The 23,619-nt window shown below is 37.7% G+C and overlaps 1 protein-coding gene across 1 annotated transcript in view; it reads left to right on the forward strand.

Moving 5' to 3' along the window:
* itga8 (integrin, alpha 8) overlaps positions 1-20,816 on the forward strand; it is a 46,911-nt gene extending 26,095 nt beyond the window's left edge. Inside the window, exons 16-30 of the mRNA XM_024267215.2 lie at positions 2,391-2,446; positions 3,610-3,767; positions 3,923-4,054; positions 5,089-5,156; positions 5,516-5,663; positions 7,305-7,397; positions 10,592-10,671; positions 12,817-12,897; positions 15,200-15,305; positions 16,123-16,281; positions 18,598-18,714; positions 18,815-18,928; positions 19,437-19,538; positions 19,617-19,739; positions 19,817-20,816. Coding sequence (XP_024122983.1) covers positions 2,391-2,446; positions 3,610-3,767; positions 3,923-4,054; positions 5,089-5,156; positions 5,516-5,663; positions 7,305-7,397; positions 10,592-10,671; positions 12,817-12,897; positions 15,200-15,305; positions 16,123-16,281; positions 18,598-18,714; positions 18,815-18,928; positions 19,437-19,538; positions 19,617-19,739; positions 19,817-19,906 — 1,627 coding nt within the window. The 3' untranslated portion in view covers positions 19,907-20,816. The remainder of the gene's footprint in view (positions 1-2,390; positions 2,447-3,609; positions 3,768-3,922; positions 4,055-5,088; positions 5,157-5,515; positions 5,664-7,304; positions 7,398-10,591; positions 10,672-12,816; positions 12,898-15,199; positions 15,306-16,122; positions 16,282-18,597; positions 18,715-18,814; positions 18,929-19,436; positions 19,539-19,616; positions 19,740-19,816) is intronic.
* The last annotated feature ends 2,803 nt before the right edge of the window (positions 20,817-23,619 follow it).

A 23,619-nucleotide genomic window follows, 5' to 3' on the forward strand; every position in this document is an offset into this window, starting at 1 on the left:
GAATTGTTGCTGAAAAAAATGACAGTTTTCCACAAATATGTCTTAGCAATCAGTCAAAACATAGAGACATTCAATACCTTCTCTAATACAAAACTGAAAAATGGTATTTAGTGCATTAAAACTGAATTAAAAAAGGGGTATAAATCAAATTTTTTTCACGGCTCTTGAAATAAGTCCTAATATTTTAGTAGTTTCATAGTCTAGTGATCCTGTTTGATACATTTTACTCAGCAGTGTACTAAAGACAGGGACACAGCATGACATTAATTTAACTTTTTTATTAAAATGAAGAGAACATTTTGAATGTGATTTTAATATAGAAGTGTTTCTGTTCTATTGGATTCTGAATTTTTTTTAAATCTTTGATTTTTCGGTAACCTTTTAGATGACAAAACACTCAAAATAATGTTAATAAAAATAGTTAATACATTTGTTAAGATTGTAGGCAGTTTGTTATTTGGCCTTTGTAGACAATTGTCTCACTTTAGATGTTAATGAATATTACTAAGTATGTTAATAAACACTATTAGACTTATTGCGCTACTAAATATCTTACTAACAGCTTATAAAAACATAAACACATTAATAATGTTAGTTAATGTGTTAATAAAGCTTGCTAAGGAATCTTATTATAAAGCGTTACAGAATTTTCTTTCTGAATTTTTTCAACCCTAGATTGTCAAACAGAAGCATTTTATGTCTAGAAATATTATTTTTTTATCTTAAATATTTCAGTTTTGTGACTCAGTATTTTAATGGCCCAGAAATTTAAAAGACGTTTCAAAGGTTTAAAAAATTCAGAATCTGATGGAACAGAAACACTTCCATATTTTAACTAAGATATTTTCTTAGTGCTGCTTTTGTACAGTAATTTTTTTCCTAATTTTGAAGTCCAAATCAAAAACTTGGTAGTTCACACATAAGTTATAAAGGAAAAAGCTAAATTTTCCCACCAAATCTTTGACATCTTGAAAAATAACATTTTTATAACATAACATACATTTGCATTGATTTATCTTGACATTACAGGTTTATCACTATGTTTAATAATATATTTCCACAAAATACTCATCCTTTATGCCGTTATTAATACAATACATTCAAATTTTAAAGCCAGAATCCAGTCATTTTCATATTATTGCACTTTCGGCTGTTGCAGGAACATGAGAGCCTTGCTTGCAGATATATGGCCAAGAACAGAGGATAGGGAGAAGAAATTCAAGCTACAAACATGTTTGTGCAGAATGTAATTGGCATCCTCAGAAATTAAATATATTTCAAATTGCTGCACTCAGGGTTAGAGGAAACTTTAGCCTGTGAAGTAATGAGGGGGAAGCACCAATACGGACAATAGCATTAGTCGTTGACCTCTGCCAAAACTGCAAAAGAGAAAATTTTGTCCCAAATCCAGCTCTGAATTGACATAAATGAGGAAATTTGTTATGAAGTGAAGGGTTTTTTTATCTTACCACATAAACAACTTTATTTTATTTAAACAGAACCTTTTTTATTAGATTTTATAAAGGTATGTGTGGTTTATAAAAGTAGAACCGCTGAGGATCAGGCAGGTACTGACTCTGCTGGCTGGACGCTGCTCCACAGATGCATTTCAAGGAAAATTACACAGAGTAATGAAAAATCTGAGCTTGTTTCTGGGCAGCATGCACCGAAGGGACAGAGGGAGCTTATTAAAGTCAGACCTTCCCAAAACTGTGAAACACATACACCTGTACACAGGCGAGCATGAAGCCAGCTGGAGATCCTATAAACTATAGGAGACATTTTTATAAAAAAAAAAAAAAAAAAGAAAGAAAGAAAGAAAGCAGTGTTTTATTACATCATCTGACATCTGCACTGCACAGGTTAATTATCAACAAACAAACACCCCAAACATCTGCATTCTGGCTGTGTTGCAGTGTGAACCAAGCGATATATAATTACATGAGGTCATTAGCATCATACCCCATGTGGCCGTCTTCACCGTAGAGCGTTACCACCAGAAACTTCCCCAGATTAGTGCTTATTAGAGATGCAGGCCTCCCTGTGTACGAGCCACTTTCCTGTTCTTGATTAACAGTGTGATAACGCGGACAAAAAACACACTTGCATTTACAGTAATATACACATAAATAGAGGAAATGCAGAAAGGCTTCCCAGTCTCCCATGTCTGTGTCTAATGCCGGGGGCTCTGTGGTCATTCCCAAAGCCCCCTGGAGAACAGGAAGGATGAAATCCCTTCCTCAGTCAGTCAGACGGACATATTGCTTTTTATTTTTTTCAAAGTAAGTCTGAATAGGCTGATAGGAAAGTTTAAAAAAAGATAAAAAAAAAGCATGGATTTGTAGAATGTGGAGCAGGTGATTGCATTCTTGTCTTCTTGTTTCCTCTAGCCTGAAAGTGGAAGTGTGCGCAGGAGTGAGTGGCGTGGAGATCCCCACCTCCGTGGGTAAGTGACCCCTCTCCATTAACCGGAAACAGTTTTTTCCAGCTGTGGAACATCTCCAAGTTAAGGTTTCTGGTATCAAAGGCAGAGCTTGACATGATTATTCATGCATTTGTTTCATCACGCCTGGATTATTATTATGACAGGTTTTTTACTTGTTTAAGCCAAAAGGATCTTTTCCACCTTTCAGGCTGTTCACGCACATCATTAAACCCACACCACCCATTTTAAGGTTTTGGTTCTTACTTTTAGAGCTCCACATGGCCAGGCCCCACATTACATCTTCTAACATTCCATAAACCATCTTGTGCTCTTAGATCATCAGGTCAGGTTTTATTGGTTATCCCTCACACACATTTTTTAAACCAGAGGAGGTCGAGCGTTACGAGCGATGGCTCCCAAATTCACGTTCCATTGACTCAGCTGGCTTTTGAATCACACTTGAAAATCCTTTTAGTTCAGCAGCCTATTAGCTAAATGTGAGTTTCTATGTTGTTGTGATTTTTATGTTTTTTTTTTTCCTTTAATGTGTTTTGCTTCTCATTTTATCCTTGAAAGATGCTTCATAAATTAAACTGTATTTACTTAACTTAAAAACCCACTCCAAGGAAAATCATGGTTTTTTGTGTGTTTTTAACATTTTTTGAAGCATTTTTCTCATGATGGAGGACATATATAAAGAAAATTAAGATTAAAATAGCATTTCTGAGTATTTCTTTATTCAAATTGTTGTGAATCAGGAGCAGACTGTAGCAGTGATGCAGTCTGCAGGCCACAAGCTCCCTGCTCTGCTCCATTCTGATGCATCCACTTGCAGACAAATGGATCCGTGTACGTCTTTGTTTTCCTGTCTGAGCTGACATCTGGCTCACAACTGTTCGGATGGATAGCTTTTTGTTTCACCTTTAATATAAGATATGGGTGTGAACAAATGGATGATGCCAACAGTCCCCCCCACAATTCTGATGAACTACTGTCACACTGTCGAAACCGTCCAAGAAAATCCTTTATTTTGCCTAAAAGTGTCATAATCATAATTAAAACACCACTTTTAAAATAGATCAAAAGATGATTGTAGTGGGACTTTAACTTTTATTTGAACGGTTTCTTTCTGTTCTCTCACCTTGTTCATTCTCCATCCATTTCTCTCTCTGTCTTCTGTCCAGATCTGAGAGCCGAGCTGCAGCTGGATTGGTTGAAAGGTGCCAGGGGCGGAGTCAGGAGAGTTCTCTTCCTGGAAACGCAGCAGCCCCATCACTCGGGGATCCTAAAGCTCGGTTACAACCGCCAGCACGCGTGCCTGAACTACATGATTTACCTCAGAGTAAGCAAACCACACCCACTTACAAGACACAATTATGAGGTTTGCAAACTGTTTCTGCAACTCTTGAGGGTTGAATTGGCAGTTTGACATCACAACAGTTTATTTTTTAAGAAAAAGAAAACACTATCTTTGTTTTTATTTTTATTTTTTTGCAGGAGGACGATGAGTTTAGGGACAAACTCAGTCCTATCTCACTGACCCTGAACTACAGCCTGGCTCCACCTACTCATGACAAATCCCTCCCACCTGTCCTCAACCAGTACAGCAACACCTTCCTCCAAGATAATGTGAGTTTAGAGCTGTATTAGTTGTTCAGATGCAGCACAAATGTGGATCTTTGAGCCCGGTGAAAACAAAGGATGTAAAAAAAAAAAATTCAACATTATTTATGATCATGTGATCAAATTAAATGAAGCAAAAAAATTGAAATTACAGAAAGAAAGATTAGACTATTTCACTTTTTTTCTTTTAAATTCAGGTAATCAGATATACTTCTGCAATATCTGATTAAAAAGTTTAATAAAACAGTTGTTAAATAATCTTAAGTTATATTTTTCAAATTAGTACTTTAATTCCTCATCTGATTGGCTTCATTTGTAGAAACCTAAAATCTGACAGAAAACATGAAAATAAATCCTGAAGAAGTGTGACATTACTATATATCTAGCTTTTTCCTAAATTAGACAGCTCACAAAACCAAGTTAAAACCAGGAAAAAAAAACATCAAATAGCTGCATGAATGTAATTTAACCTAATCAATGCTGTAAACAAAATGGCCCGTTGAGAACTAAAAAAAATCAGGTTTTGGAGCAGCTTCACAATGGGAATGCGTTTTCCAAACAACTGATGGAAAGTATGCCCTCCTTTGATTGCTGTGTCACTTCAGGATGTGTTCAAATAAATATTTCAGCCTTTTAAGTTTTCCAGAGCTGAGTTTTGGGTTGCAGTAAGTCTAATTTTATATTTTTCATTCCACTTCTGACTTATGTTCCCTGACTTCAGCATCATGCAGGATTGCAGTCCTTCATTGGAAGCAGCCTACCCCACACTATTTATAGTTTTTAAACAAATGACTGTTTTTCATCTTTCCATTTGCCTGCATGTTATTGTTAACACACCCACAGGTTGGGGGGGAACCCGCAGACGTAAGGCTTTGTTCATATTCTTTGTTACAAATCAGACGTTTGCCCGAAGCTGCCTTGAGTATTTCCTGAACTAAAATGCATCTTTGATTGTCTGGCTGTTGAATTTTTGTCTATTTTGGGGGTTTGAGATTATATTTAAGACATTTCCTCTCCCCTTGTGCCCCTCTTCCTCTCAGGCCTACATCCTCCTGAACTGCGGTGACGACAATGTTTGCATACCCGATCTCCAGCTCTCTGCCGCCATGTAAGGCCGATGCGGTCGTAACCTTTGACCCTAATGTGTGCATGTTCGATGTTTGTGCCAAGTTATTCCTCAAACAAAGAGCACGGCTTAAAGCAGAAGTTTTCCATGTTTTAGCCACGTGTGCAGGAGTTTCTGCAATCGGGCGTGTGTTTCCTGCTGCATGACTTCTCCATGTCAGCATTCTCATCATCAACTCACGGGTTCACACAGTTGGGGTCACAGAGGGTTGCACAATTTTATATATAGTCAGATATAGTCAATTTTCCTCTGTTACTGCAGCAAAACCACACACGGTTTTATCTTTCTTTGCTGTAAAATAATGTTAAAATAAAGCTATTTTGTTCTCTTTTTAAACACAGGGATCACACAGAGCTGGTGATTGGAGATGACAATCTGGTCATGCTAACGATCACTGCAGTGAACCACGGAGAGGGAGCTTACGAGACGGAGCTGCATGCACTCATACCACCAGAGGCCGACTACATTGGAGTGGCTCGCAGAGTGGAGGTAAATTCTCATTTAATGCTTAATTGTCCAACATTTAACATAGTAAAATATTCATGCTGTTCCTTATGGGAAACACCAAAAAGTTAGACTGCTGTGATTAATATTACCCACAATTTCAGGCAGTTTTGAAGGGTGATTGAGCCACACATCTACTGGGAAATGAATGACTACTCTAAGGCTGCATCTGAATTCCCTCACTACTCCATAAACCAGGGGTCTCAGGCCCAGACCTCAAGGACATGGCATATGTCCTATATAAGGGGTGTCCAAATCCAGTTTTCGAGGCCGGCCTCCTGCTTGTTTTCCAGAAATTCTGCCTTATCTGCTGCTGATTACCTGGATCAGGTGTGTTTAGCCAGTTAGGAGCTTCGATGACAGCTTGGTTGGAAAACATGAAGGACATCGGCCCTCGAGGCCTGGATTTGGACACCCATGCTCTAATGCATTTAGTAGTAAATAGCGAAGGAATTCAGGCACAACCTAAGACTTTTTTCGGAGCGTCAAGTGTCCATGCATGAGATACATGAGAGATCAGCCAGCTTCTATAAACAGAGTTCACATTAACACCAAACTGACAGAAAAATATGATTTTTATCTCAAATAAAGATATACTTTGATTTAGAGACAGGTTTTTTTCAGATACATGTTTGTACAGGCAGCTCTGGTGCTCTAAACTTATTTTGTCATCAGTGGGAACTATCTCTGATCTGCAATTAATCAGAAATATCTAGTTTTAGAAATATTAAAATTAATCTAAATATCATTCATACATGGTATAACTTTTAAAAATTGAATTAGTAACACAATAAATGATTTTTTTAGTTGAATAGATTGTATGATGTGTTATTGGAACTAGAAGGAAATAACAAAGCAGAAAGCAAAATAAGTTTGACCTTTTTCATTTTTGGATACAGCTCTTCAGATGTGGGTGGAGATAAAGATAGGGCAGTCCTGCTCTGAGTCGGGTTGGTGACATAACAAACCCCTACTAATCTGAACAGCTCCCTGAATGAGGGATTTTTAAGCCTAGGTGGTCGCAAACAAACTGTCATGTTGATTTTTATGTTGACCTAAAGACAAAAGAATAAAAAAGAAAAACTCTCAGAAATGTTTCTTGTAAGTTGGTCGTTCACGTTAAGGCTCAGGAAGGATGGATAGTTCCACTAGAAAATGAAAGACTGCAGCCATTTCCTTGTTTTCATTTCCAAGTTCCAAACAAAGAAAGGGGGCTTTCTGAGGCTGCAGTCACGGCGCAGCATCACATCCTGATGCGTCTCTGCAGCGTGTTTGTTTGCCGTGATTAAGGAAAGACCATCAGCCGGATATGCTTTACTGGCAACAGCCCAAAAGCTCCTATAATGATTTACAGGCCACATTAGTGACCGGGAAAACGGATAGGGTCAGCTTGTGCATGCGTGTGTGTTTGTTTGCACGTGTGCGTTGGTTCTAATGAGTGTGTAATAGGGCTGTTTGATGGATGACGCTGTTCCTGTCAGGGCATCCATCACTCCACCTCTTTTGTTTCTCCACTCTCAAAAAAAAAAAAAAATGATGGCCTCTCATATCCCCGTCTGGCTCTTGTCTTTCATTCAAGCTTTCCATTCATTTCACTTTTATTTTATCCTCGTTCTGTTCCTCCAGACTCTCTCCCAGTTAAACTGCGAGTACAAGATGATCAATGAATCCAGGATGGTGGTGTGTGACCTCGGGAACCCGATGGTGACGGGAACAGAGGTGAGATCTGACGCTGGAAAAAAAAAAGCTGACACTTTTTCATGAAACATTCATGCTCTGTAACCCATCAGGTTTAATTCACACAGACTGATAGTTTCTAAAGATCGCTGATCATCACCTTGACCCTCAGCCTTTGCACGCACGCGTGATAATAATCCATTTAGTCGCTCGCTGTGACACGTGTAGAAAGGTTTATGAAATAATGATCAGTCCGACATGAAACTCCACCGCTCTGTGCTGCATGAATGTGTGAACTTCTCTTTCAAAAATGTCACGTGTGGCAGAGAGGTGAAACACGGCGTTCTGATAAATCAATTATGTGGTCATGTTTCGTAGTTTGGAAGGAGGGGGGGGGTTCTTCAAACACCCTTCTTGCATGTATTTCACTCCTGGGGGAGGCGTGTGAAAGACACTAAGCATGTGCATTTGTGTGCTCCCCACCAGTCCAGATGTTTCCCATATTCACCCCCCCCTCCCTCCCAAGTCTACCCCCTCATGCTGTTGGACATTCAGGAATCCATGAGCTTATGCAGTACATACCTCCACATACCCCCCATGCACGCTCTGCTTCACTAAACCAAACGGTTCTGATGGTCTTCCTTGTGCTGCATGACACAGCTGTGATGCCTCACCAACTAGAGGTGGATGTTAGAGGCAAAGCAGATTCTAACTAATCTGTCTTGTATACTTCTGTCACTCTTATTGTTCAGGTATATGTGATAGGACTACAATAAATATCAAAATGTTTTCACTTTTTGAGAAGCTAATTCCTTTAGATGTCATTTTTTTCCATAAATTGTCATCAGTCTTTTACATGTGAACATTAAAACTTTACACATATGTTTGTTGCATTTTAAGAGAAAGAAAGTATAGCTTATATGGTATTTAATATGGCTGGGTTGATAAAATTGAATCATCGATTTGAATCAATTTAAGCCTAAAAGATCAATAATCGATCCATAAAAATAGAGATTGATTTAGCGCATAAAGCTAAAGTCAGCTAGCCTGGTGCTAACGTTTAATGGAATTTCCCATAGGGCGGCTAATGCTAACGCTTGGTTGACCTTAACACAAATTGATGACTAAATTAACAGTTTTTTAAACTCACAGGCATGAACTCTTTTAAGAACATGTTTTGAAAAGTAACTATTTTTGGTCTAATGCACAGTATTTTGCTAATTTTTTGCATAAAAAAGTGTCCTGCTATAGCGCGATCGCCACCTAGTGACCAAACTGAAACGCCCTCCAGGAGAAGCAAAACAATGTTTACAATGTTAATGATCTGAACAATTTTGTTAGAACTTCTCCTTTAGAGGAACCATGTAACACTGTATACTATTAACAATCTCATTGTTTTATTTATAAATTTTACAATATGTAAACTGTATCAGATAAATATAAATATATTCAAAACATATAGTAGATTATTAATGTATTTCTAAACAAATGTGTCTAAATGTGCAAACCGTGTAAACTCAAATTTGAACTGAATTGTCGAAAGAATAAAAAATCAGTATCGAATTGATCCAGGCTCTTGAATCAAATCAATTCTGGAAATTATTCAGGATACCCAGACCTTGTATTTAAGGCACTATTTCCTATGTAAACCGAGAACTGCACTACCTTGCTTTTATTTCCCATTTCGCTATCTTGTGATAACGAGATGGTAGATGCCAGGATTAACCAGATAAAGATATTTTTTCTTCCTTTCGCCGCAAAACACTGTTATCCTGAGGAAAAAAAAAATGTTTTCTTCTGATAACATGGTCCTACTGCAAATGTCGGCATCATGAGAAGATGGGCAAAAAATAAAATCAAAGTAGGGCGATCTCAGCTTCTATTCTCGGCTTTTCATTCTTAATGTAACGTTTAGACAAATGGAACCACAAACCTTATGAATTATCAAGGAAATTGTTGCAAATTTTAGAATAAACTAGGGGTTTAGGAAAAGATCGATTTGACGATATATTTCATTTGGTGATACTTTTATTGATTTAAAATGCTGATAATATTTAATTATTTAGCATTCCATGAATTTGCTCAATTAAAAGCAACTTGTATATGAGATACAGGGATCATTAGATAAAATTAATTTTACCATTTTATTACAATGTGTTAATTTTAAGGTAAAGTTTTTGTTCTAAGTCATACTCTATAAAAAAATAGTGAACATTGTTTTGGTACAGTCTAGAGGTATCACGATACCTATCGTATTGCCAGCGCCTTGCCAGAACACAACCCTAGAATAAACCTTTGTCTGCAGTTAACGTGAAAACCTTTGCTGTAAACTGCTGCTTCTAGACAACCCCCTTTTTTATTTGCTGTTGGAAATAAAGTTTCGCTTTGTCAAAGCTATTTATGCTAAAAGGAAAGCTGGGAACCTTCCAAAAAGACAACAAAAGCAATTAATTTCATACATTTCAGTTGTGTTCATAAGTGTTTTGACAAACTTTTAAAAAATCAATATTGCAGCATGAAAACCAGCTGCCTGTTAGAACAGGAGTACAAATATCTCTTTGTTTGAAGTAAACCGCGAAAAAAACCTGATTGTGTTGCTTGACTTCTGTTCTGTGGCCCGTCGTCTCCCCTTCCTCCCATCTGTAACAGGAAGCTGGTAGCGATGACTCTGAACGACACATTTGGTGCTTGCTTCTTTAGATCTCAGTTTCCAGTCCCCTTAATGCATCCCATAAAGATAGCTCGACTTTGTAGTCACCCACCCCAGCCTCCCCGACTCCCTCCTTCACTCCCCCTCAGGTCTCTTGAAGTCTCACTGCAAGTCTGCATGTTGTCATCTACCTCACTGGACCGTGAGCTTGACCCGTTTTTTTTTTTTTTTTTTAATACAGCTCATGGCATACGCATATAATATGCACTTATGTTGCTGTGCAGACGATGGTGATCTAAACGCTGCACATGTTTTGAGTTTTGCTGGAGGACAGGGGGATTTAAACCAAGCAGAGACAAAAATGTAGCGGTGGTTTTTAAGTATGCGGCTGTAGTCTGGCTTTTCTCATGTTTAGGAGTCTTAACACAAACAGCATAATGTTTGATACGGTACTATGAATATTAAATAACACAACAGGATCTGATAACCAGAGTTTTTATGGTCACACATTATGTTGCCTTTAAAATCATCTAATTTCCTCCGTTTTCATGCTGAGTTTTGGGGTTTTCTTCTTTCTTCTGCCTAGCTGTCTGTTGGTTTGAGGTTTTCGGTCCAAAGGTTGGAAGATTCGGGACCAGAAATCCACTTTGAGCTGCAGATCCACAGGTGACACACCCACCAACACTCATACTTCCCCCTAAAGCCTTCACACTTGCAACGGACTTTTCTTGGGATTTGTCAAAAAAAAGGTCCTGTCTGTCCTGATCTCGTTACAGTCTGCGGTCACGTGAAAATAACCGCAGTGATAAAGAAAGACAGATGGCCCAAAGGAACTCCAGGCAGCAGACGAGTTTGACACAAAATGCTTACTGTTTGCTTCATTGCACTTATTTCGAAACATCACATCATTAGACTCAGCTCTGAGCCGGGGGGAAAGATCCTCAAGTCAGCTGAACATAGAGACATTATTTTTAGTCATGGTTTTCACTCAAACTCTTTTACAGACTCATTTCAATGGTTTCTACAGCTGGGAGGAATGCAGAGCTTTACAGCATTACTGTTTAACAGAGTACAGTGCAGATCTGTTGGTGACATTTAAACGAGGTAGATCATTAGACATCAAATCCAATAAATAATTGTGGAAAACAACGATTTACTTGTTAATTTTTTTTCTAGAAAAACGTTTCCCATTTTTGAGGATTAACTTTTGTAGTTCTACGTTTCCTTGCAAAAAAATATAGGCAGCATCCACTATAAACTAAAGCATTTTGTTCTCTATATTTTACAGTTTTTCACTTGAATTCAGGTGTGATCTGCATAATGACAGAACTCATTAATTCATTTGTAATTTGTTCATCCTGATAGAACAGACCCACTCCAATGAAAAATGTGTTTTTTAACATTTTTTATAAGGTATTTGTCTAATGATTTAAACAGTATCTCAGAAAAGTGAGAACACCCGACACATTCCTGCAGATATTTATTTATACCTTTTTCAAGGGACAACTTCCAAAGTGAATTTTTGACCCAATGAAAAGTAGTCAGTGTCCATCTTGTATAGTAGTGTCAAGTTATGTATTTCTGCAAAATAAATCATAATAGAGACATCAATAGCCAAACCTCTGGCATCAAAAGTAAGGGGTGTACTCACTTTTGTGAGATACTTTATAAATGTATATTCTGAAATGTAAGCTTAAAATGACTTTTCTGAGTATTTCTTTATTTAAAACGTTGTGGATTAGGAGCAGATGAAAAAAATGTAGCTAAAAAAGTCTTAGATAGGTACTACAATTGGTGGTAAGGTTAGATTGGGGTTGTGAGGGGCTGTAAGCTAGTGGGAGAGCATGTAAACAGATGGATGATGGGAAACAGGGAAGTTCCGCCCACAACTTAGAGGTGAATTTCTAATTTCCTGCCGCTCTGCAGAAACTACGTCCAAGAAAACGAAACCTGTTTTTGGATTTTGGCTAAAAACTGCTTTATCATAATTAAAACATCACTGGGATTGCTTTGAAAATACATCAAGAGTTCACTAAAGTGAGTTTAACTTCAGTTTCCAAGTTTAAAATTGAAGCACCCCATCTTTATTTTTAATAAATAAAATGTCCTATAACATTGTTACAGTATGAGTACTGTGCTCCTAATGTTGCCTTGAGACATGTTACAAGGTTTGTACTAGTGCCAGTTTTTCTACGTGGAAATCCTCCACAGAGTTACACATCAGTGCAGCTTCTGGCGGGAGCTTTTATCTTCAGAGAAGGCCTGTCTTTGCCATATTTCATACAACCCTATAGACAACAGGCGACTGTTGTCTCATGTGGTGAGCAACTGCTTGTAGCTAGAAAGTCCCGGAGGTTCAGCCTCTTTGATGATGTCTTGTCTTTTTTTCAGTGTTGCAGGAATGCGCAGTTCTTGGTAGTATCACTGCCAGTTGTAATAGTTGTCCATATTTGGCTCTGCTATGGATCTACTGTCCTGAGAATTCTTTAATAATTCTCACACGATTTCTGCCTTGCAGAAAAACCTGTTCCTAATTGAGAATTTCTTGATGAAGAATTACTTTTTTGGCAAAAATGTTGTTACAGTGGCAGCATCATCTTGATGTGGACTCTTGCACAAATGACAAGATATACTTCTATTTGCCCTAAAAATGCTGCATAACTTTTTTATTCTGAACACTGAAAGTTATTTTAAAACTGTAAAAAAAAAAGTTGTGACAACAGTTTCATTATTGCAAATTCTTATATAACAAAAGCATCGATTTAGTAACATTTCCTGCTTTGTACTTAAACTCTGGTAATCTCTCCACAGCTCCAATAAAGATAACTCCAACAGCAATTTGGTCAGCTTGAATCTGTCCATTGTTGCCAAAGCTGAGCTCGATTTACGCGGGTGAGTCTGACAACTCTGTCACGTTGTTACGATTTCCTACTCAGATCTTAATTCTGTTTATGCTAAAATCTTTCTTCAGAAATGTTTGGATGCAAAACTGTTTTCTAAAAGTAGGATTGAGTTAATCATGAGCACATGACAATATTTGCAAGTGACTAACAGTCCAGGAGCGCTTTTAAAGCTTGAGGCCTCACATTGTGTTGCTTGGGTGTGGTTGCTTGTACACACAAACACATGAGGACCTGCAATATGCAGAGAGGAAACCATGATCCTGCGTACTTTGGAAGTACCTGAAATATTAATACATATAAAAAATGATACACGTGCATTAACACAGGCGATATTCTAGCCATGGCGAAAGTATAAAACTTGAATTTGGTTTGGCCGATCATGTTGTGTGGCTTTTTGTTTGCTAACTCAGCAGAATTTCAGTTGAATTTCTCGGACCTCCTAACCTTTAACAAACCTTTTACTCATGGAAATCAAACTGCACATAAATCTTCAGCATGTGTCATCGAATAAGACAAATTCAATTTAGCTCCAATTGCATTACAACAGAGATATGTCTGTCTTAATTTAATTTCTGCATAAGATAACAGTTTGTGTGTCCGTGTTTGTGTTACACTTAGCTGTGATTCCCCAAGAAAATATTAAAAAGCAAATTTAAATCGAGTTTAAAGGTGTCAGAGCAAAAGATTGTTGGAAAATACTGCATATTTGAGCTTTTTTTCATTTATAGCTTATGGATGCCACACTACAGAATATAGCTGTGTTGGAATCAATGTTTGTGCATTGGGATCTGCTCCTTAACACCTCCACATGCTAGGTTGTTTTATTGTAGCTGAGGCAGCATGTAGCACGTTAAAGCGAATGTCCGAGGCTTATTGTGATTTTCTCATCAATTCTGTTGCTTGAGATATTTCATGGATATCAAATGGGAATATAAAAGATATTAGATACGTATCAAAAAATCGATTAGGCAGTGGGAGTAACAACAGTGTTGGTTAGGGATGTAAAATATAGATATGTATCAAAAATTGACTGTTTGAAAACCAAAGATATGAACAAGTTCATGTTGGTTAAAAGATATAAAATGAATCAAGATGTAAATAATTGATTTCTGGCAAACTGCAGTTTCTCTTTCTGTTGTTTTTTTCTACCATCTTTGTCTTTTTATAATAGAACCGGGAATCGATTAAAAAAAAATTAATCGCAAACCTGGGGGAAAAAATTAATCGCGATTAATCACAGTTAACTTTTTTTTTTGTTACAATATGTGCCGACCACTTATTATCCGTGAATAATCACAAAATAAAATCACACGCAAAACTGTACATTTAGAACATTTATTTTTAATTAGGCTGTCAATCGATTAAAAAAAAAGCATATTAATCGCACGTTTGTGTTGTGATTAATCACTAGTAATCACAATGTTTTACTAGGTAAATTTTATGACAATATGAACCTTTTCAACAAAAACACGCTGTGATAACCTAAATCGGTGAGGCAAAGCGAAGGACTGCTGCTCCTCGAGGTGCAATTAGTTTGCGCTAATGAATATTAACGGGTTAATTCTGGTCAATTAATCGCATGCATTAATGTTCAAAGCCAAACTTTTTATGTACATGTGATGCAAACAAAAAGACGTCCAATCATAAGGTTGCTTCTTCCAAGTCAATACCTGAATATATTTCTCTGTCAAAGCATTGTACTATTATTTATAGCTTTAAATGTCATATGAAGAACAAATATCTAGATTTTAGCATTTTTGGTAAAAAAAGTTAGTTGAACCCTTTATGTATTGATTCGTGGATCATGTTTCCAGATGTGTATCTAATTGTGTGAGAGGGAAAGATACACACCCCTAATATCAATAGGATTCTTTGATCAGTTAGCAAAACTAATCCATGGTCATACTATAAACTGAAGTTATATAAGATAAACAGTAAATTTAAATAAATAAGAACATATGAATGGAAAAAGAACAGAGTTGGTGTATAAATGTGTTAAACGCTTCTAAGTTGACCTCTGTCAGCTGTTCTTGTTGAGCCAACACAGCTGCATTTCCCAAGTATTAGCCTGAAACACAGTCTCTCTACCTGTTAGCATTGGTTTACTATGGAGCAATGCTTGTAACTGATCCTCCTTTTGTTCTAATTACCCTTTTTGATTGTTTAAAGTCGTACTTTTTAGGCTAAATTGTTGTGACTTAAAAGTAAGTCAAGATTTATAAACATAAAGCGCTGTCATAGAAACCGTTCTCGTGTGTGATGATCATAAAAGCTCTGTTTGTTTCTGTCAGGGTGTCTCACCCTTCTCAGGTGGTTCTGCCTTTCCCAAACTGGGAGCCTAAAGAGAAGCCTGTCAAAGAGGACGACGTCGGGCCACAAGTGACACACATCTATGAGGTACAAATGAAGCCTTTCCGTTCATATTAGTTTCAGATGTTTATGACAATATAAAGTAAAGGTCTGAAACGTGTAAGTTGAAGACTGCAGCACACAAACACAGAGGTGGAGAACGGACTGTTGCGGATGTGTTTAAGAGAAAACAGAGTTCACTAACAATTCATTACTGGGATGCACAGACACCTCAGTCAGAGCATGCAGAGCTGCAGACAAACCGGCGACAGTTTACAGTAGGTGACAGGTCATGTGTGCGTACTGTACATGTGATTTCATTTGGTTTTTTAAAAGGGGACAGCTTTCCTGAACCAGAGTGCAGCGGTGTCTAGCCCGTCCTGCAGCTGATAATGATTTTCCTTCGTGGTTCTTTTCCCCAGCGAGCAGCTGGTTCCAGTTAGAGAGGACAGAGTTTTGTGCTCTCTCGGAATTCCAGCCCTGCAGCAGCACCACCATCATGTCCTGTTTGGATGACTGTGTTAATGACTGGGCCTGCATGTGTGTGCGGAGGGTGTATCTGTGTGCATGTGAAGGAGGATTACAGGAGGGTTCCTTCCATTGATGGTTCATTTAGACTCATAATTCCTTCATCCTCGTTCTGATGCTGTGTGATTACTCTAGTAATGATGTAGCTTTTACTAGTTTTGTATTTCAACCTCTAGAGGTTGAAGGCTCCATTACTGTTATCTTCACAAAAATGCAGGTGGTCTGTGTCTTCATCCCTCAGTTATGATAACCTCATTATGGCCCGGGTCATACGAGACCCCCTGATCAGACCGAGGAGAGCAACGTCCTGACAGCTCTGCTCTCTCTCGTTTTCCAGCTTCACAACTACGGTCCCAGCAGTATTGGCGAGGCAGAGCTCCAGGTCGGCTGGCCTTCCCGTTTCCGTGATGAGAACCTGCTGTATGCCATGGAGATTCAAACTGACGGCCCAATTAGCTGCAGGACAAACACCAGCCTGAACCCACTTGGGCTGCAGGTAACCTGACAGCACATGGGTTTTTACATTAAGACACAGAGAAAAACGCCATCCGTTAACATACTCGCTGCTCTCATGTTACTCATACACCTGCCTGCTATCAAAGCCTTCAATCTGCAGGAATTTTGGACATCTATTTTTGCAAGCTGTTAATTCAATCATCAGTTTCTCCGTCATTTAGACCCACTTATTTAAAACATAATTGCCGGCATTGTTCAACATAATTGTAGCACGTTCTTTGCCAGCTGGCTCCAGAGAAAGAAGGACTATTACGCTGTTAGGCCTAAGGAGCCTTTCATTATCTATGACATCATCTGCAGAGCAATTTTTTTAAACATTTCAGGAAGATGTTCTTTTTTTATCGTCCTAATTCAACCTGCACAATAAATCAGAAATGTATCGATATTTTTATCGCAAAAGACGGAGCAATAGATGGTTACCTTAAATGTTTACTCACATTTTGAAACAAAAACATGGCAGCTTGAAGTATTTAACAAATCAAATTAAGAATGTTGCTAGGGATGTAACGATTCAGCCAAGCCACGATTTGATTCAAATCAAAGTTTTAAAGTCGCAATTTTAATTTTTTTCTGATTTTTTTTTCTCAACACAGTGAATTAAAGATATTTTAAGGTATTTCATGTTCTCTTTTTGCCCCTCACATCAAATTGTCTGTTTTCTTACCAACAGAAAGGATTCAATACAAATAAACAAGTATGCATAGTATTGAAATGACCACAAATCCTTTCTTACTCGGTACAGCGCAGCCGCCTCTAGCCGCTGAGCTCGCATTCAGCGCAAAGGACCGTTCACGCACAACTTGCAGAAAAAAAAAGACAGAGAGAGTTTAAAAAAAAGTTGCAGGGTGACCAACAAATCTCGAGTTTTGCTTGAATTTGCGTTAAAAGTTGCGATTGCAATATCGCAAAATCCTGAAGGCACTGACTTGTGTGAAACCTTTAAGTCCAAAGGAGCTGCGGGAATTTCCTAGCAGGGAATTGCAATTGCAGACAGTCAGTCCGCTACACGCACACACACAGGCGTGCACGCACATACTCACAACGAGCCTGCATGGAGAAATGTCATCAGCTCTGCATTTCTAAATTTAGACACAGGCCAAGACAAATTTATTTTTAAATTTTCTGTAACGATGAACAGTTTGAATTGTTTTTTTTTTCCAATTCACGAAGAATCATTACATCCTTACCTGTTACACATTTGACCAATCGGATTGGTCGTTGACCAACCAGTGGAACCCTTTTATGTTATGACTTTTATTCATTAGAACTGTTGCACTGAAAGGAAATTGACATATTTAGTTGTTTTTAGTTTTGCTATCTGTTCATATATCCCAAGTCATTGCAATATTTATCACTAATATTGCAAATTGTCCTCACATCGTACAGCCCAAATCTTAATGCACCTTGACAAATGATGTCAGCAATGTGTGCTGGAGTTGTTTCAGCTCCTCCTGCAGGTGTTTGATGTTGACAGGGAAACAAATCGGTTTTGTAATTTCATCTGCGTAAAACATTTTTAGAGAGTTATTTCTGCATTTGAATGTCCTACGTATGAACCTGCAAAATCAATCACCAGATTAGTGTTGGAAACAGGTGAACAAATCTCTGTTTGTCACTTCCTGTAAAGCTGCAAATAAAACCAACTGCTGCCGTGCCTCTAAGAATAGTTGAATTAGGAGGAAAAAGCAACGTCTGTCTCCAGAAAGATTGAAATTACAAATCAAGTTGTTCAATCTGGTCCACATCCACATTCCCCTGAGGAGAAACATGAAAGCAGCTCTCTGTGTGTTATCTGAGACTCGAGGACACTCAGGTTATTTCCTTCTGCTCGGGTTATCGGTTTCTCTTCAGCTGCCAGCACCATTTTATAGACAGAAAACAAACCTCCTTGAACCCACTAAAAAACAAAAATAATCAGATTAGAGAATTCCTTGTAATTTCTTTAAAGCTGCAGATTGTCCTGTCATTATATAAGTTTGCAAATAACTTCTAAGCTTTTGGCAAAGTCGCTCCATTTCAGATCTTGATAGATATAGTTAATATGTGGTGATCAGCGTGTTCCGATGTGAAACAATCATCCTCAGCACATGCTGATCAGACAACCAAACTGTCGCAGAGTTTGTTTTATCCTCCCTTCTCTGCCAAACTTTTTTATTTTCCATTTGGTAAATCAATCGAGCAAACTCCTTAAACTGGGCTAAGAAACGATCGTGTTTGGAGCTCTCCGATAAGAACAGATACATACGGTGCTTCACTGTAACATAAAGTGTTGATCATTCTGTATTCCGTCTCCCAGATTTCGGCTCTCCAGGACACACCTGAACTGGTGGGTTTCCTGAAAAACTCCAGCGCTCCTTCTCAGCGCCACAAGCGATCTGTCAGCACAGCTGAGAGCTACAGCAGCAAGACTTTGGTGAGCCCCACGCACATGTGCATTTCCCAAGGGAAAAAAACACATGTTCATTAAGGATTCCCAGCTGCTTCATGTCTTTCTTTCTTCGTTTCCCATACAGAACTGCACCAACATCTCCTGTCTCAGGATCATGTGTGTGGTTGGTCGGTTGGACCGTGGCCAGAGTGCAGTGATCAGGATCCGATCCAGACTGTGGGCACATACTTTTCTCCAGGTCAGTCTGATTTTCTTTTTTGACGATTTTTTTGACATTTTGTTTTGTTTTATTTTTAACTCTTATGCTGTGTTAAAGTTAAAGTCTCATGAGTTGTCACACATCTAGACGTGTGAAATTAGTTGACCCATCCTTTGGGGGAGCGGTGAGCTGCAGACACAGCCGGAACTATTTGGGGGTTTAACCCTCCAATCCAACCCCTTTATGCTGAGTGTCAATCAGGGTGGGTCCCATTTTTAGAGTCTCTGGTATGACTCGGTTGGGATTTGAACTCACAACCTTCCAGACTCAGGGCGGACACTCTCCCACAAGGCCACTGTGGGAACAAATTTTCTGTTTTCATCAAAATATGAAACAAAAAAATTTTTTTTTAACTTGAAATTCATAAAATTGAGCTCAGAATATACCATAATACATGTTTAATGAACAAAAACTGTGCACACATTTATATTACAGTTTATGTGTTTCATGAAACTCAACATATAAAAATGTGTGTTTTCTCTTGAAGCGTCGGAACGATCCCTACATACTAAATTCTACGGTGTCCTTCATGGTCATATCAGTGCCTTATCGCAGCCAACCTTCGACCTTTCTTCATCGCAGGACCTCTGTAAGTAGCAGAGATAAGTTTCAGCAGTTTGTTGTAAATCTTCAAGAAAGAAGTTTAAAGGTGTTTTTTTCTCTTTAGATGGGAACCCTGGTTCTGTGGGGGACTCCTGATGTGTCCTTCGCTGTCCCACTTTGGGTCATCATTCTAGCCATTCTGCTAGGGCTGCTGGTGTTGGCCATTCTGACGTTAGCCATGTGGAAGGTACTCACTTTCTGCTCATTAAAAGGTTTTTTTCTTTAGTCGTTCGACGATTTAATACTTTGATACAAATCTTCCAGTGCGGCTTCTTCGACCGGGCGCGACCGCCAGCGGATGACGACGTCTCCGACCAGGAGAAGCTGACATCCGACCAAGCAGGAGACGCCTGAGATGACCTCTATTCTGGATGCTTTAGGTTTGGGAGGGATGCGCACCTTCTGAATGACTGAAATCAGATCTGGGATCTGCTTTATTGGAGTCTCCATTCCTTGGAGCTTTCCTGCCTTTTCGTGAGCAAAGACTGCAGCAGCACTCGGACCGGGACCAGAACAATCACGTCAGCGGCGAAACGGCAGTTCTCCATTACGATGAAGCTGAAGACAGGCTGGATTTTGTCAGTTCTTTAAATGTTTCTCCTTCATTTGCAACACATAGAGACCCGATTGCGTTCACAGTGTGTAGTATGTGTGCCTGAGAGTTGGAGTGCGAGTACTGTATGTGTTCATCAGGTGCCTTCTGCTTCAACCTCCATCCATCCTGAGATGAATTCGATCTCAGTTTCCGTCTGACCGGGACATTTAGAACCACACAGAAATGCTGTAAGATAAAGCCTCATGGTTTATCAACAAAGGCACAAAGTCTAAAAGGAAATATTTATGAATGTACGTGCAATATTTGGGTGTTGTTAAGCTGAAGCTCGTTGTTACACTGGCACTATTTTATGAGAGCTTCAGTGTTTGTGTATATTATGTAAGTGGACTGATTGTTACATTAGATTAATAATATTTCTGAAAAAACAAGCAATTTATAGACAAATTAAAGCCATAATGAAAAAAAAACATTTAATTATCTTACATTAATTGGTGTTTCAATGAATCCACAGCTAAGGCTCTGAACTGCTTCTCAAAGGTGTGCATGTTTTTGTTTGTTTATGATTTTTTGTTATTATTTCATGCACAGACGGAGAGGAATAAAAGCAGTGGGGGCTCCAGAAACAGTCTGAAATTAGAACCAGTTAATGTTTAACTATTTCAGTGTGTGAAATGAAGGTCAGAATAAAGTGTTGCTTCCTCAAAATAACAGCAGCCTATTTTTTATTATTCAAAATATAGATATGAATGCTAAGTTTGTTCAAAATGATAACTAAAACAGCATATGCCTTCTTAGTTTTAATGCTAAAAAGAATCAATTTGATATTACCTCACAGAAAGGACCATTGCTCCCCCAAGTGGTTCAAAGATAAAGCAAAACTGCATCTGCAGGGAGTGAGCGCACATCAGGGAGTGCAGCGCCGTTTTGTGGACCCTCATTGCACAGCAGTCTGTACTCATTTAAAACAAGGAATTGATGTATGAATCTTCCTAAGCTTTAGGCATTTATTATTATGAGTAGATTCCAATCAGTTTTTCATTAAAGAGAGCTTAATTACTTTGCTAAATAGACAACCACAGAGTTTATTGCTTTGTTGTTGAATTAAATTGTTAAAATGTTCACAAGTATTTGCCGTTTTAATTTTGGAAAAATAGATATGTTCATTTTCCTTTTAATTTATTGTATTATTTTTTATTACATTATATTTAGCTCTCAGAAGTCAGAAGTGTCTCTCAAAAAGTGTGGGTTTTTGTATGAAATCTGACTTACTTGAAGGATAGAATAAGAAAAAAAAACCTGGAAAACTAACGGGTGAAAGGAAGGGAAGATATCAAATTACCTCAAAATCCAGAAATAATGAAGTCCATGTGTCCACTTGTAGGCAGAATGTTGACAGGCCAGACACAGGAGGGGAGGAAAGAAAAAGGCAGGGCAATGCTTGTCTGCATGTCAAAGAAAGCTCAGTCGTGACGAAGCTGCAAAAGCCTGTACAGGTTTCAAGTTACAAAGCTTCAATATACTTTTGCATTTTATTACAGCACTGTACACATATGTTGCAGTTAGAGTGCGTCATGTTATTTATTAATGCTGCAAAACTCAGATCTGTGATATTGAGTTTAAAATTAGGAACTTCTCCTCGTAAAAATGCTTTATTTTAGGTTATATAATGTTTAAAAATCACTTTTATATTATTTTAAATATAGTTTACTCATTTTTGAAGTCTAATTAAGTTAATGGAAAAGACCACACTTTAAGATAAATCATTGACCAAGAGTTATTGCTGAGGGGAAATGAGAGCAGATCCAGATCATACAGACATTTATTTGATGCAAATATGTTACAAATGATCTTAATTTAGCATCTATTTTAAAGCAAAAGCATTTTTTCTATAGCTGGAGATAAATTCATGCATCAGGGGTTAACACCAATTCTAAAAATATAAGACATGCATATTTACTGTAATTGCAAACAAAAACAATATCTGCTGCTAATATGTTATCTATTGATTAATCATTGTTTACATTTTATGCTGAAAATAATAAAGGAGGACTACAAATGAGCTATAAAGGTTTAAAGATGATAAATCACCTTCGATGCATTAAAGAATATCTAGCGTCTGACTAACCATTTGTATATATTAGGGGAAAAGTCAGACCATAAAGCCTTTATTTTTCTTTTTAAAGCAAAAACAACCCCGAAAAGAAACAAATCCAACAAGAAAATGTTTTCTTAAGACTCTTTATTTTTTGTTTTCATATAATCGATCAAATGTAAAACCAAGTAGTTCAATTAAAGATTTAACAATTTCTGAATAAGGAATCTCAATACCTTCAAAATAAAGTGACAATATTAGACTTACTATATAGTGTACGCATAGGGCTGATCACATTTCATCTAGAGGTTTGACCAAACACAATCCACTTAGTCTCTGTCACCCGTCATTTCCTGGGTTTTTGAGCTGGTGCCTAAAAATGAAACATGTTTCTGGTGAAGCAACGTCTTCCATTTGTGTCAAAGTTACACTGACGTCTTTTTGAAACTGAACATTAGATTATAAGTCTGTACAATGGATAGTGGTGGAGCTGTTTCCTTTCACTTTCAATGAGGTCAGACTAAATTATAATGGAAGACTTTGGCTATTTACAAATCGTAAGATGTACAAACAGTGTGCACTTTTAACTCGTCCATGCTGTAAATGTCTTCTACGTACACACTGGAACACCACGTCAAAGTGCAGTTAAAAGGATTCCTCCGTATGGCACTTTTATACCTTCGTTAAGGAAAAAACTGAACAGTAAGTAGTTAAAGGGGCAAATGTGGAATTATTGGATTCATTATAAAAACTAAAACTCCTTAAATTTTGAGAATAGTGTCTAACTTGAAGCTTCTACAACCTTTTACATATTTATTCTGACTTTATAGGTGTTTTATTTTTTGTTTTCCAATGAGACTAATTCAACTTGCTGATGACAAATCCCATTAAATAAGTAAAATTCATTGAAGAACCTTTAGTATCACTGATTTATGCACCTTGACATCCTCGTTACATGTGCTGTTGTCCAAAACATGATCAAAATATATACCATAACCCACAGTTTATTGATATGTGCTATTACTATCAGCCATTTTGATCACATTCTTGTGCTGCAAGTTCTAGCTAGAGCACAAACGATGTCCATCTGCTTCCAAAATGAATATGGTTTGTGTGAAACAAATGGTAAACAGCCATGTTTTTTTATGTAACAACACATTTGCCACCAGATCTCAAACATACATGTGTGTAGAAGTATTTATCAGGATGCCAAAGACAAGTCAGACGAGGAAACAAAAATAAACATTTTCTTTGACTGTATAAAAGTTGGACATAGCCTTAAAGTGCAAGAACAATACAGAAATGGCTAGGTGCAGGCATTGAAATATTTCTTTCCCTAATATTAGACTTTTATATATATAAAAATTGTTTGTCTGTCTTTAGAAATTGTGGTCAAAGCTGTTTTTTTTTTTTTTTTTT

Source organism: Oryzias melastigma, linkage group LG16, assembly GCF_002922805.2.
Source record: "Oryzias melastigma strain HK-1 linkage group LG16, ASM292280v2, whole genome shotgun sequence".
Taxonomy (NCBI): domain Eukaryota; kingdom Metazoa; phylum Chordata; class Actinopteri; order Beloniformes; family Adrianichthyidae; genus Oryzias; species Oryzias melastigma.